This window comes from Phytophthora infestans, genomic scaffold (genome assembly GCF_000142945.1).
Source record: "Phytophthora infestans T30-4 supercont1.22 genomic scaffold, whole genome shotgun sequence".
In the NCBI taxonomy this organism is placed as follows: Eukaryota; Oomycota; class Peronosporomycetes; order Peronosporales; family Peronosporaceae; genus Phytophthora; species Phytophthora infestans.
The window spans coordinates 524,856-538,898 of NW_003303737.1; the positions used below are offsets into that span (position 1 = coordinate 524,856).

The window sequence follows — 14,043 nt, forward strand, 5'->3', positions numbered from 1 at the left end:
TTGCAAGTCAACTAGGAACCCCATATATTATTGACATCAGGTTAATACCGAAAACGGATCCTAGGTACCGCAACTTAGAAGCATACACCACGCTTTTCGCTGAACACAATGGAGGGAAGGCGTTGTTGGATCAAGTGAAGAAGCTGTTTAGAGACAACGATCCTTACGCTGCTCTTGCAGCCGCTGAAAAAGCCTAGTGAATGACGGTTATTATCAGCCGGATAAATATCGATTTGCAGCCTCAATCAGCACCAACGGGGTTCATAACGACTTTGAGATGTCTTTTGGAAGGCTCACTATTATCATGTTGACATAAATACTGACGTCAATCAGTCGCTTCTCACCTGGCCAACCCACGATACCCGTCCTCTTCATAATATTCGCAGGTGTACATTGGGTTACACGCTGCAGCAGTTGAAGGGTAACCCGGGATCCCCAATGAAGCAATAGCATTCCTCCCATTAGAACCCGTCGAGGTCATGGGGATACACCTGAAGAAACAAGTGAAGCAGTTCATAAAGAAAGAAGAATCCTTCTTCCTGGTCTCGGAATCCTTGGCTCCGTCAAGAGTATCGAACGTAAACGCCATTTCCCCCACGTTTCTTCTCATCGGAGAGCTCTCCGGACTCCCATCCAGATAATCCGGTCCGGAACGTCGACGCAGCGTATTTATAGACTCTTCATCCGAATCATTTCGCGTTTCGGAATAGTCCGAATCCGAATCATCCTTCGCGCTTTGGATCGCCTCTCCAAGCAGCGCCGACAGGCGTCTGGCATCAGTTTTAACCTCGTGCAACTTGCTCTTAACCGCTTCCCGAGCTGCTACTTTCTCCTCGTATTGCTTCGCCGATCTCTCGAGATCTTGCGTTGTCGTGGTCTGTAGCAGTAGCTCATCCTCCACAGCATTCACCCAGCGCTTCCGTTCCAGACTCGACCGAGCTCTGCACTTGACTTGTCGACCAGGAACGACGACGATCGAGAACTCGTTCATGGCTACATCGTCCCCGTCATTTATTGCAATACCTAGTAGCTCATACACTGCCACAGGAGTCGGTGCTTCCCCCGACGAGATAGCTTGACTCTGGTTGGCGTATACGAGCCAGTGAGAGCCCAGCACGACGCAGAAGCGTGTTTTCCAGAGCTTTAGCGGCTTCATCTTCCTAGTCTTCTTGTCACTTGTCTTCTGAGGATCTTTCAGCTTGAGATACCCTTCCATTCTCGCGCCTGGGATAAATGGCATCGAGGCATCTCGCGACACTGTGCTTGTTGCCGTTTCTTTCGTTGTTGCCGCGCTGATGGCACATTTCCACTCAGACGCGTCTTCCGCGGTCTTCGCTGTGAGCTCCAAGTACACCCCGCGACTCGTTTCGGCTCGAAAGCCCGTTCCTTTTAACCCAGAGCCACTTCGACCCAGACTGGTAAATACGGGATGCCATTTCTCTACCCCCACAAGTTCGTGGTTTTCTACTGCCAAATTTGGGAATCGAGGCAAACCTTCGTCATCAAGTTCACAATTTTCGGAAAAAATTGTCAAAGAACTGTCTTCAAGGACAACAAACCGTTCTCGCCAAATGGACCCCAAATTATGGTGTCGTACCCGGATATAACCCTTCATCTGCGCTGGTGTAGAGGCGTCAATATTGTCGTTTCTCGCTTCTAATTGTGTCGCGAGATGAGCTGCCACTTCTTGCGTGAATTGTCGTTCGGAAATACTCAGAGATCGCTCTGCTGCCACAAAGTTAAGTTCGTGGTGTATCACTTGAATCCACTGCTGTTTGGCTTCCATACTTGGAGCTGTGAAGCAAGTGCAGTGGCGAGATCCCTTGACGTCCATTTTGAAGCCGAGATTCTCGTCTTCTCTGCCAATTGTCAGCCACGACGCAGTCGGCGCTTCCCACGATGAACAAGCTGTGATCTCGATATCAAGAGACGGAGGTTCATCCTCCATGGCAGCTGCCTCTCGAGAGGAATAACATCGCAAGCGACAGCCAATAAGAACCGCGTACACGGGCATTACTGGCTTCATCTTGGAGCTGCCGGGGATACGGATGGGCGACGTTGAAGTCTGCCACGGAGTCAGAATTCCCTCCACGGCAGCGGTTTTAAACACGAACCCGGCGTCTGTCGCAAGAGGTTCGCTACCTTCCGCTTCGGACACGTCCAGAGTCGAGGGTTTGTCTTCGAAGCCACTGTCGTCAGTGTCGTCTTGGCGACTGCTTTCATGTTCGTTGGATATTTCTATTTCTTCGTGTTTCTCTTCTTCTTCTTCTTCTTCTTGTTCGAGTGTCAACATGATCTTCTCATCAGCTAGAAGCGCTTCACCCCTGGCAAAGTCGATTCGGCTGGCAAACGCTTCCGTCCATTGATCACGTTGGGACGGAAGTGAAGGGAAAAACTCGAGCATTGACGTATTTTCATTGTAGCTGGCGTTTGTATCGGCCAAGGGGTGAAGGACCACGGCAAACGCCAAGGACGACGACGCGACGTCTTTGGTTCCAGGGAACAGATGACGCAACTTCGATTTCGTCTTTGGACTGTGTGTCGACACTGAAACTGACGCCACCCCATCTGATAACAGCTCCACCGCTTGCGCTTCACATGTTGGAGCATCGTGACGATAATACGCACTTTCATCGTCATACACAGCGACTTGGCCACGCATACTCAGCACGATAAAGCCTTCGTGTGGGATGGGCACTTGCGAAGCGTGTCGAGCTTCACTGGAAGAGAGCGGAGACTTTGCAAGACGGAAAGACAGATACCCCGTTATCGGAGGCTCCTCGTCATCATTTTGATGCGAAATAACAGGTGGAGAGGGTGCAACACTGTCTCGATCGTCAAAGTCGCGGTGGGTCCTATCCACCAGACTACGTCGACTAAGAGACATGGGAGATCGCGTTTCTAGCAGTTGCTCCTCGAGCATTTCCAGTGCTGCAGCTTGTTCTGCACCCACACGAAGCTGGCGAATCCATTTCGCCCGCTCGGCATCTGTGGCGGCACTGCAACTCAAGACAAATTGTTCCTGTGTAACAATTTGGAAAGGAAACCGAGGAGCTCTGTTCCCTGCTGTCACCGGCCAACAACGCGCTCCAGGGGTCCACGCCCGAGTGCTCACGACTCTGAAACGAGCCTCTTGTGCTACTTTTGTTGATTTGCTAATCACAAACTCATTTCCATTCTCTAATGCCACACCACGCTCTTCAATTGGTGTAGCCATTTCACGTCGTTTCCAATGTTCGTCTTGTGGATACTGATAATCTACTCGCAATAGTAAGAAGCCACGCGCATCGACGGTACTGTCATGGCTGGAATCCACGCTATCGTCCGCTAGTAAACTCTGAGCCAACACGGTGTCAAGCGCTGCACGCAGCACTTGCACCCACAGACGCTTCTCCATCGTGTCGCGAGCTTCGAAGCGTAGCCATTCGTGTTCACTCGTCTCCACTGCGAACCGATTTGTTGCAGAGTGATGGTCGTCGTCTTTCACGGCCAAGACAATCATTCCTTCCCCCAGTCCGGCACCTCCAGTTTTGAACCCTTCACGTGTGGCAAAGAGGGAGATTGTCAACCCATCGATTGCCACATATACGGTTTGCGCACGTTTCCAAAGGGAATTCGAATTTTCACCCGACGTTTTCTTTAAATAGCCATCCAGTTTCAGAGTTGCCAATGCGGTTGCTTGGTCAGGATGCGGTGGCAACAATGTCAAAAGAGTTTCATCTGTTGCTAAACTCGTTCCATACGCTTGATCGATAGCTTGCAGCAGCGCCAACTCACGCTGAACGTAGCAACTCAATAGTAAATTCAAGTCGGGAAGCTTTGCAGGGTTGCGGACACGATAAAAATCTGCCAATTTGTCGCGAAATTGTTCTCGTAATTTCCGATTTTCCTCGGTTTCATCTATATTGTCATTTTCTCGCTGTTCAATGCGAGAGAGCGCAATACCGCGACGGAAGGCGTCAACCCACTGTTGCTTTTCCTTGGCGGTTGATGCGGCACAGAAGAACGTTTTGCCGTCAGTAGTTTCCAGTTCCATCGCGTGTTCGTACGTGTGTGTGGCAGTCTTGCCGTGCCAATCTCCCACAATTTCCACTCGGAAATTCCCCAACGGATTCGTTGTGGCGCCACCGCCAGGATTCTTACTGTCGTCGTGTGTGACGTAGTACGTCAACTCGTTGCCAATGAGCACACAGTATCGCTTCCTCATAGAAGGAATCTTGTGGCCGCGTTTCATTAGATACCCCTCCATTAGAATAGCTTCGTCACTTGGAACCTCTGGTATTTTATTATCGGCAACACTGTGTTTCTCGGCGAATTTCGCTGCAAGATCGGCACACAACGACGTGCATACCGGATCTGTCGCCAGGTGACTCTTGTAGACTGTGTCAATCTGCTCCAGTAACGCGCCTTCGCGTCCTTGAAAAGAATGAAGTAAAGTATCCACTTCCGAAACTTTTGACGGGTTATTCTTCTCGTAAAATTCCACTATTCGAGCACGAAGCTGGTCGAAAGAAGTGCCCAGATTCTTCTTAGTTTCGGTGGTAACACGCGGTTGACTTGCCACTGCAGTGCGCAATGCGTGGGTCCAGTCGTGCACAATCTCCGCCGCATCGGAGCGGAGTAAAATAACGCCGTTGGTTTGAGTTTCCAGAGGAAAGGCTAGTGTTTCGGCCAGTTTTGCAGTCACCGGATGTAGACTCACCACCACGTCAGACAACAGCGCTGTGTGGCCACTGTGGGCGACGACACTGCTGTCGTAACATTGCCAATTTGTGCCGTTTAGTATGCAAAAGCACTTGCGATACGACGCCCCCAAGCGCGGATGCTTCACGGACAAATAACCCTCACGATAGATTGCAACACTTGGACGCACATTGGGAGGCGATAATTGCGGCAAGAACGCGTCGAAACTTGCATCCGGGCTCACATTAGTGCCATATGTCGCATCCAGCGACACTAAAAGTTGCCGTTCCCGTCCTGCAAAACTCGTGAGTAAAGTTTCCACATCTCCGACACGTTTCGGGTTATGACGCTGGTAAAATTCCACCAATTTTTCCTTGAAATTTGTAGCTTCGGTAGAAATAACAGAAGGTTTAGGGGGTGTAGTTGCCGCTGCCTTTGTTGAGGCTGGTGTAGGCTCTGGCTTAGACTCACTGGACACCGGTGTTAAAGCGCTTCGTAGTTTCTTCATCCACTTCTGCTTAGCTTCAGTCGAAGTCGCTTCCAGTACCAACAACTCGGTGGACCCACCACCTTCCACTTCGTACCCACCGGACACGAAAAACTGCAGCTCCTGGTCTCCCAAAGACGATCGACTCATCGTTGGAGAAAGCGCCGGATAGTCATGAATTCCCGTCACTACGAAGACAGCCAGCGGATTTCCACCTTCCGATTCGAGGCGCTCAAGACGATTTCCAGCCAGGACACAGAAACTGGAGGTCTCATCTTTATTCCACGTCAAATAATCCGTGAGATCCTCTGACGAATAAATTGCCGGAGACAGAGAAACATGGTGAGGCGGTGCCGTGGGAGGTGGCGTCGGGTTCGCCATAGCTGCTAACATCATGTGGATGTTTGTATCTCTAGCCACCGACGTGCCATAGAGACGGTCCAGGTGCTCCACAAGCGCTTGTTCGCGTCCCTGATATCGAGATAACAGCATGGGCACATCACCCAATTTGCCTGGATGGTATTCAGCGTAATATTGCTGTAGGATGGCAAGAAATTCTCGTCTTGCCGAGTCGTACGACGGTGGCTGTTGACGTTGCCCGGTCATTTCTTCTTCTGTTGATTGCTCGAACACTTTAGAGCCACGTTTGCCCTCGTGCTGATACCGTAGTAAGGCTTGTTGCACACTGTTGACCCAATGGTTTTTCTCTTGCAGACTAGGGGCACTGCAGTAAATACTTTGATGCTCGGTAGTCTGCAGCAAGAAGCCGTGATCGTAGTGCATCAACGTCGCGTGGCCGTCCCAGTTGGATACACCACTGACATGGAACGTGTTGTGCGAAGTAGAGCGCTCTACCTTCGACGCTTCTTGGTGTGTAGCGAAGGTGTACAAAGTCAGTGCTCGTAGCACACAATATTTCTTCTTCATGGTCTCTTCGAGCGACGTTTTCCCCACCAAATAGCCTTCTACCACCACTTCGGACGTCAACGTCTCTGCCTCTGTAGCTGCTTCGATAACTGCCGTCTCCGGCTCTTTCGTCTCCTCGCTCTTCGCTTCGTCACTGCTCTGGCGTTTCGGAGACACCGGAGTGGACGCCAACAAGTCGAACGAGTCTCGACGTGACTTGGCAGCTCGAGCTCGATGAGGAGACAACGGAGGCATCGTGAGCCCCACGTGCAGAGCAGCGATCCAGTCTTCCTGGTTCTTTTTAAGTGGTGCACTGCAACGCAGCGTCTTCCCTTCGACTGTGAGTACAGCGAATGCGTTCGGGTTTTGCTCGTTGGAATGGGCTTTGGCACTGCTACTAAACGGCACCACAAGTCGTCGAATAGGGGACGTTGGCTTGACTTTGCCGTCCCATTCCGACACTTCTGCGACGTGTAGAACGCCACTCGGCGCGTCCATTTTGTGGACGAACGCGTCTTGGTCAGCGTACCAGCACAACGTGTTGCCAGTGAGGACGTAGTAGCGACGGTGCATCGTTGTTCGCATGGGGTGTTGGCATAGCAAATACCCCTCTACCAATGGATCTAGATGCGACGGTCGGGCGCTTTCCGCGTCGTCTCCCCATGAGGCTAGGCGTTTGCTTCGCTGTTTGGCACGTTGCGCGTCTTCCAGACTTTTTGCGGCCACTTGACGGAGGATTTTACTCTCTTGCGCACATTTTTGCACTCGTTGCACCAAATCCTGTTGCTCGTTCGAGTTGGCTTCAGTTTGCACTTGAAGCAACTCGACGTTGCGGCCGTGTGTGGCTTCGGCACTGGCGGCCACTTCCACTTTGGCTGCTAACCTCTCGACGGCTTCCATCGCGTGGTCGAACGACGAGTCCTCGGACCCTAACGACGACGCGTGGACGCGCTGTCGGGCGTCTTCTAGTGCATGTTGAAGCGTCTGGAGCTTCTGTAGAGCCTCGTGTTGCAACGTCTTTGCCGTCTCCAGTTGCGTGTTGAGTTCCACTGCGATCTCTCGATTCTGTTGCAATGCGCCCTCCGCGTTGGCTTGTTCTCGATGATGTCGTCCCGCGGCTTCCACAGCTTCAGTGGCTTGTTGCACTGCTCGACTGTGACGTTGGGCGTCTTGTTTCAGCTCTTCCTGAGCCTCAGCGATCTCTTCTTGAGCCATACGGTCAGGTTCTTTCAGAGCGTGTTGCAGGGCTTCGAGCCAGACTTGTTGGCTCTCTCTCGTGTCTGCGCGACACTGAAGTGTACCGCCGCCGTCCGCGTCTAGATACTTGAGCACCATGTGCGGCGGATGATGCGTATCGGCCGAAGAGCTGCCCGGCATGATCCGTAAGTCGATTATCTCGAGAACTCGCTTGGGCACGGCACCGGGGCGTTGAGCCTCATCTTGACTGAGGTAGAAGGACAACATGGTGCCTTTAAGTACGGCATAGTGTCGCTTCCTGCATGAATATTGCGTTAGTACTATGACTGTATTGCGTGTTCACGACAGACACGCACATGCTGGGCACCTTGCGCCCCCGTTTCCAGAGGTAGCCCTCCATGGTTAAACGTCTCCACTAGTAAATTAAAGCGGACTTTTTCAAAGGATCCAAATTCGACTGAAGAGGCGTCAGGGCGGTTGCCAATCCGAAAAGACTCGACCTCGTCACTTTTGATCATCAGACGGTTTTAGCTGGTCGTCCACGTGGCAATTGAAGTCCACACACAGGATTTGCAGCGCAACAAACCGCATGATTGATTGCCGATCAGTGGCAAAACAGTATCACACGTCACCACGTCACCATACGTGCGGTTTTTAAGCTCTAAAGACTTTATTACTTTGAAGACGAAAGGTACAAGAACCACAGCGCCATAGTGGGGGGGCTCAACGAGCGACACTGAGCAAGAGATATAGAGAGCTGTTCTTCATCCTGATTGTTGAGCCGACCGCAGTCGTGCTTTCGTCCTTACCACACTCTGGTGGTCGTTGCAAACGCCATATATGAATGTGTAGTGACGCCCAGCTGATATCCCGAAGCCTTCCATCGGGCCCTGATGGTATCAGTGATACCCGTCCACCTGCCGCTTGATGACATGACGACCACCAGAAGTCGTCGCTACGCCCGACAAGCTGTTGGAGGGGAGCCACTCGACCATCGGGCTGGCGACAGCGAACACCACTTTCGTGTGCAATGCCAGTCAGTCCGTGGCAGTGAGTCACAACCCTGCTGTTGTTGTTCCTTTCTCTCCTGAGTCCGGCTGCTTGCACACGCCGTCGCCCTTCCACGGAGAAAGTAAACGTCTTTAGGTATACTTCGTCAGCCCGGCACTGCACGCACAGGTGGCGCTGGCATTCCAGATTGGGCAAGGCAACCTCAAGGGACGAAGAGGAGTCGCTCCTTTAAGCTGTTGCATCCTTCGAAGTGCTTGTCGCCAGCTCACGTCAGCTTGCACTTCCGAAAACCTCATAACGACAGCAAAAGCTTCACGAGGAACACCCAAAATGCAACAGTGGACGCCGCCTGAAAGCGCGGTCGCTCTCACCGACTTGTTGCGGTCGCACCCACCGCAGCAACAAGTCTACGTCAAACTTGAGCCGGTTACCGTGAGCTCGCGACGGGGGATTCTGGAGCTTCCACCGCTGCTCCCACCTCGTGTGCAAATGCTCCCAGCCATCACCGACGTCCTTCGAGCTACCAGCCCACAACACCAACGCTATGGGTACGAGAACCAGGTAAACACCGGGACCAGAAGCCTCCCTCGAACAGCCACACCTCCAAAAAGCAGCTACGCGGAGACTATTTCTCAATACCCCACTGACAACTTCGCTACCTATATCTGTACGTATAGCAGCAAAGGTTACGTGTTTGATATGCCGTTCTAACACCTTCTCGTCGTTGCAGGTTGCCCAAACACCACGGACTACAACCGGCACAATTCCCTCATGCCACCAAATGTACCACCTACTTCAAGGCAACTTCCCACTACTAGTGGGAATACGACGCCACCAGGACTCGTAAGCGCTAGAACGCACCCCATCAACATGCCGACTCCTCGAGTACCAGCTCGACCGGCCAACCGAACTTGCAGGTTTACCGGGTGCTTCCATTACGTGGTCGACAAAGGACTCTGTGTTCGACATGGGGTATGTTAGCAATTCTCTTCGAGAATTTCCCACACCTAACTCCTTAGCTTGTAACCTACAGGGTGGGAAGCGTTGCACAGCTGAAGGTTGCTCGAGTCGAGCCAAACATATTGGTCGTTGTTGGAAGCACGGTACGAGTTTTCTTCTGCTTTTTTGAGGTAATAATTTGGCTAACCGTATACCTTCCTCCTAAGGTGGATCGATGGAGTGTAAATCTCACGGTTGCTCTAACCGAGCCAAGTCTCGCGGCTACTGCTGGTCTCATGGCGGCGGTGCCAAGTGTAAAACAGAAGCTTGTGATAAAATTGCTATCTCTAATGGGATGTGCTGGGCTCACGGCGGAGGTACGCATGCATGCTGACTGTGACTGTTATCCTTGACTAGAAATTTCGATACTAATCAGTATCTTATGATCTTGCAGGCAAACGCTGTATCGTTTCAGGGTGCCGGAAACAGGCGTACGAAAGGACTTGCAACTACTGCAACGGCCACTTCCAGCAGTATCAGCAGACTGCATTGCAGCTAGCCAGGCATCAGCCACCACTCAAGCGAGCCGTTTGAGCTGCTAGGAGTATTTATTATTCTTCACACGTTGTTGAAACCTACACCTGGGATCGCTTCGATAAAGCAGATTATGTATTTTACGTAACTTAAGTATTCGCCATCAGTATTGCCTACTTCGACGTAAAGGAGGGTATCCTCATCTTGAGCGAAAATGAACGTGCTTGCTGCTGTTTTACACATCCTTTATCTGTGCCAAGTTATGTTGACTTAGATCGCTGCGATGGTGCGAAGTGAGATGTACAATTAGCGAGGCGAAAAGTCTTGAATTTGGTTGTAAACAACAACCAAATTTACCCCTTGGTCCTATTCATAAATTGACTAGCCGAGCGCCGCCGCTACGCGGCGGTAAATTAGGTTTAGTTCAACACGTTTTGGCATCCCCGCCTCCGCTACGCTTCGGCGGGATAACTATTGAAAAAAACGCTGAACCTAAATCGATTTTTTTAATTTATTAATTTGGGTCAGCATCATGCTTACCAGATTTAAGAAATAAATATTCTAATGTTCTTATATCAAGAATCTTGATGCAATCTCTTTTTTATTGCTGGCTATCACTGTATCTTCATCCTCCATCCAAAACCACCAGCACTTTAAATAACATTCATACAAACGCAACACAATGTGTTTAGTTTAGCGTTGTGCTCGATATCACGGGCCATTTCTGAGCCGCTATGAAACTTAGCTCACATCAGCGCAAACGATAGTAATGGCCTATCCAGTTTGCACTACTTATTAACACCTGCCTGCACTGCCTATTTCAGCTTGTATGTAACTAAAGATTGCTCACTTCTCATATCAAACTCAATGAAAGCTAAAACAAAATATTCAAATTTTACTATTTGTAATGTATGTGGCGTTCATTTTGTGCTGATTCTGAAGTAGCACTCGAATCTGTGTCAGTTATGATTGAAGCACTTAGATATTGTGTCGCAAGACGCCTTGCCGCTGTTGCTGTTGACGGTAGTGTTTTCTATTTGATAATGTAACGATGATTCCAGGATTATTGGACGTCATTTAGGCTCCAAGTTTACTAACGTTTCTTTATGGTGTCTGCTTCGCCAACTATAATTAACACCTCTCGTGTTTTGTTGTTGTATTGCCGCTCCATTTATACGGGTATCCTACGCCCCTGTCGGCGACCCGTCCGCCAGCTAAGTAGTATCGGATTTTACTGTCTAACAACTCTTAGAAAACAATGGCTTACAGCAGTCTCTTAGAAAACAATGGCTACAGCAGTAACACATCTGAATTCATTCTATTCAATCTAAAACTATGTATCTTTATGGATCAGGTGACAACGTTTATTGGCACAGCGTTGTTTTTGCGGCCAGCTTCTGTTCTACGTGTACTACTATTTGGCAGCTCTAAATCAGTCACCTCACACTCAGATATGTTCTTAATATTTCTACAACAAAACATTTGTGGCTATTATTTTAGTCATTGTAGTTGCAGAAACTATTAAGAGCATAGTATTACGTATATTATAGTATGGCCTCGAAAACACGTATTCCTACGCACGCTAAGCACCTTGCAGCATAGGAAGCGTCTTTAGGGTTGAGAATAAGTAGCACTCAAATAGATAGCAACATCCCATATTAAAATAGTACATTGATAGCAACATCCCATATTAAAATAGTACAAATTAAAATTTCGTAGTATTTAAACGATGCCGCCATCGGATCTGGTGCAAATCTCCATATGTGCTGCGAACCACATGACTTTCCTAATGTAACGTACATAATTTAGTTTTAGCCAATTAGAGCCGCCTTCGCTCCGCTCGACAGCCAATGATAAAGCTCAAAAACCTGAGCGTTTCGTGTGACGGACGGACAGACACCGTGCAAGCCTTGATACTTTAGGATACTAGCGGTCTGGGCGCCCGCTCCGCGGACGCTAGGGCATGGTTGGTTGGTGAAGTGTGGGCTGTCCGCCTCCACTGCGCTGCGGTGGATTAAAGAGCATTTCGAAATCAAAGCTAAATATATTAAATGCATTACGTGACCTACCAAGTCCGCGTTCCAAAGATCTCTCTGTACACAATATTGTTGGTGTGTACGTTCCCGTCCTCATCGATGGCCTCTGGATCCACAGCAATCTTGATCGCCTTCCTTGAAGTAACTCTCGACAAAGCCACATACAGCTGGCCATGTGCGAAGACCGGTGATTCCAAGTAGATACCCACGTGGTGGATCGATTGTCCTTGGGCCTTGTTGATAGTCATGGCAAACGCTGGAACCACGGGGAACTGCTTACGCTTGAGTTTGAACGGGAACTCCTTGTCATCGTCCTCACTATAAAAGACGATCCGAGGAATGAGCACCTTCTTACCCTTGAACGGCCCGGACATAATGCTGGCCTCGATGCTTCTCTCGCGCAGTGACACAACCCGAAGCCGCGTTCCATTGCAAAGTCCTGCGTCGCTATTCAGGTTGCTAATCATGATGATAGGTGTTCCAACCTTCAGAACAATCCTGTGCGGAGGGATACCGGAGAAGTTAAGAGAGTTCAAGAACTCCTGCTCAAACATGTTTGCGTCCGCGACCCCTTCGAGGCTGTCCACCGAGAGATACTCCTTCGTTTCACCCGATAGCCGTTCCGCAATCATGTCGTTGATACGCCGAACACTTGCATTTGTGGGGGCTAGTATGGCCCTCTCAACGAAGTATTCGTCGGGTAAATTCTCAGTATCAACGCCCGGGTACACCGCATCTATCAAGGCGTTGACATTGCGGACTCGTCGGTCTTCTTCAACTTCGTCCAAGTCTCGCTCGTGTTCCTCGTCCACCGGAGGTAGTAGCCTGAAACTTGGGGGAGGCTCCATATCCGCATCTTCTTCATCAGAGGTAATTTGTTGTACCCGTCGTTCTGGGATGATACACATGTCGCGTAGAAGGCATATGTCGCCATCACCGATCTCATGGTTGACTAGATAACGGCCTTCTCCGATTTGAAGTAAAAATTCAGAGAGCTCTGCTAGCTCAGCCGCACTGGCCGCGTCTGGGGCGGTGCGGACACGCATGTTCTCGGTCAGCCGCACTTGACGCAAATGCTCCCATAGGGGAGAAGACTTGAAGCAAGATTGAATCGTCTCCGCACGCATTATACAGCCAGCGCACCTTGTCCTCTTCGCGCCGTCGCTCAAAAATCTAATTTTGTGTTTTGAAAAATGAGTCGAAAAATATTGCCCAATCAGGGCGCGAGTTAATTGCGTCACGCTTTTGGATATATTTGTAATTTTGGCATAGTTAAGTCGAGTCAGAAAGGTAGGCGCGGTCGGTAAGATGGGACGAAAATATATTAGACAGGCCGGGTGTAGCCATGCGAAAAGGCAGGAAAAAGCAGCAAGAAAGGAACCGGACGGACTTATTGACAGACGGACGGACAGGCTGCAAGTTTAGGTGGCGGGAAATATTTCTTGTCTCTAGTCAGACCAGTTGATGAATTGATTGACCGGCACCGCTCAGGTTCAAACATCGAGCGCAGTCGGTAAAGATGTACAATTCGATTTTCTTTAGCATGTATTATTATGATCTAATAACATATAATGACCCCCCCCCAATAAACAAAATGAAAAGTAACAATTAGAAGAGCAGCTTCCACAATTCTTTGGGGTTAAAGAACCATTAATTAATGAGAGCTTATGCGATGACCATCAGCTCGAACCAAAAAGGGACGAGGAGAGGCGGGTCTTGCTTGTCTGCTTGCAGAGGTAGGAGGACAGCACATCAAAAACACAATGCACTTGTAAATTTTACAATATCATGTGAAACACACAACTAAACCATGATTTGCGCCGTGATGCGTGTACATCCAATCAATAGCAGCACACAGGAACAAAGTATAGTTACTCACAGAGCTTAGAAATGCACAATAGCCAATCGCAAGCTAGCGGGACGCAAATTTGTCCAATCAAATATTTTTATTTCAGCTTGTTCAATGTATCAAATAGTTCAAAAGTCGATTCACTCGTCAACCAGACCATTTTTCAAAGTCCTCCCCGCCAGTACGAGTCTATTTCACCGCTCACTACCTTCTCCCCAAGATGCCTAAAGCAGTTGTCTGGCGCCCCATGTGCACCGAGCTTAAAGAGAGCGACGCGCTTATTATTATCTAGTGTCTGAAGGCCTTCAAGATCGCCAAAGGTCAAGCAATTTTTTGCACATTATGTGCCGTTCCAACACCGCACTTGATGCGCTACAAGATTCTGAAGTGGCGCTGCACTC

The 14,043-nt window shown here is 49.7% G+C and overlaps 2 protein-coding genes across 2 annotated transcripts; one reads left to right on the top strand and one right to left on the bottom strand.

The window, feature by feature from the left end:
• Nucleotides 1-241: 241 nt before the first annotated feature.
• On the bottom strand, nt 242-7,673 carry PITG_11578 (uncharacterized protein; the record flags this gene model as incomplete). Its single annotated transcript, XM_002901083.1, has 5 exons — nt 242-296; nt 345-1,183; nt 1,598-4,751; nt 5,268-7,571; nt 7,630-7,673. The coding sequence occupies 5 exons, from the start codon at nt 7,671-7,673 to the stop codon at nt 242-244; spliced, it is 6,396 nt and encodes a 2,131-aa protein (XP_002901129.1).
• A 1,382-nt stretch (nt 7,674-9,055) lies between these two features.
• On the top strand, nt 9,056-9,617 carry PITG_11579 (uncharacterized protein; the record flags this gene model as incomplete). The annotated part of the gene is made up of 3 exons (XM_002901084.1): nt 9,056-9,256; nt 9,318-9,387; nt 9,451-9,617. The coding sequence occupies 3 exons, from the start codon at nt 9,056-9,058 to the stop codon at nt 9,615-9,617; spliced, it is 438 nt and encodes a 145-aa protein (XP_002901130.1).
• Nucleotides 9,618-14,043: the final 4,426 nt, after the last annotated feature.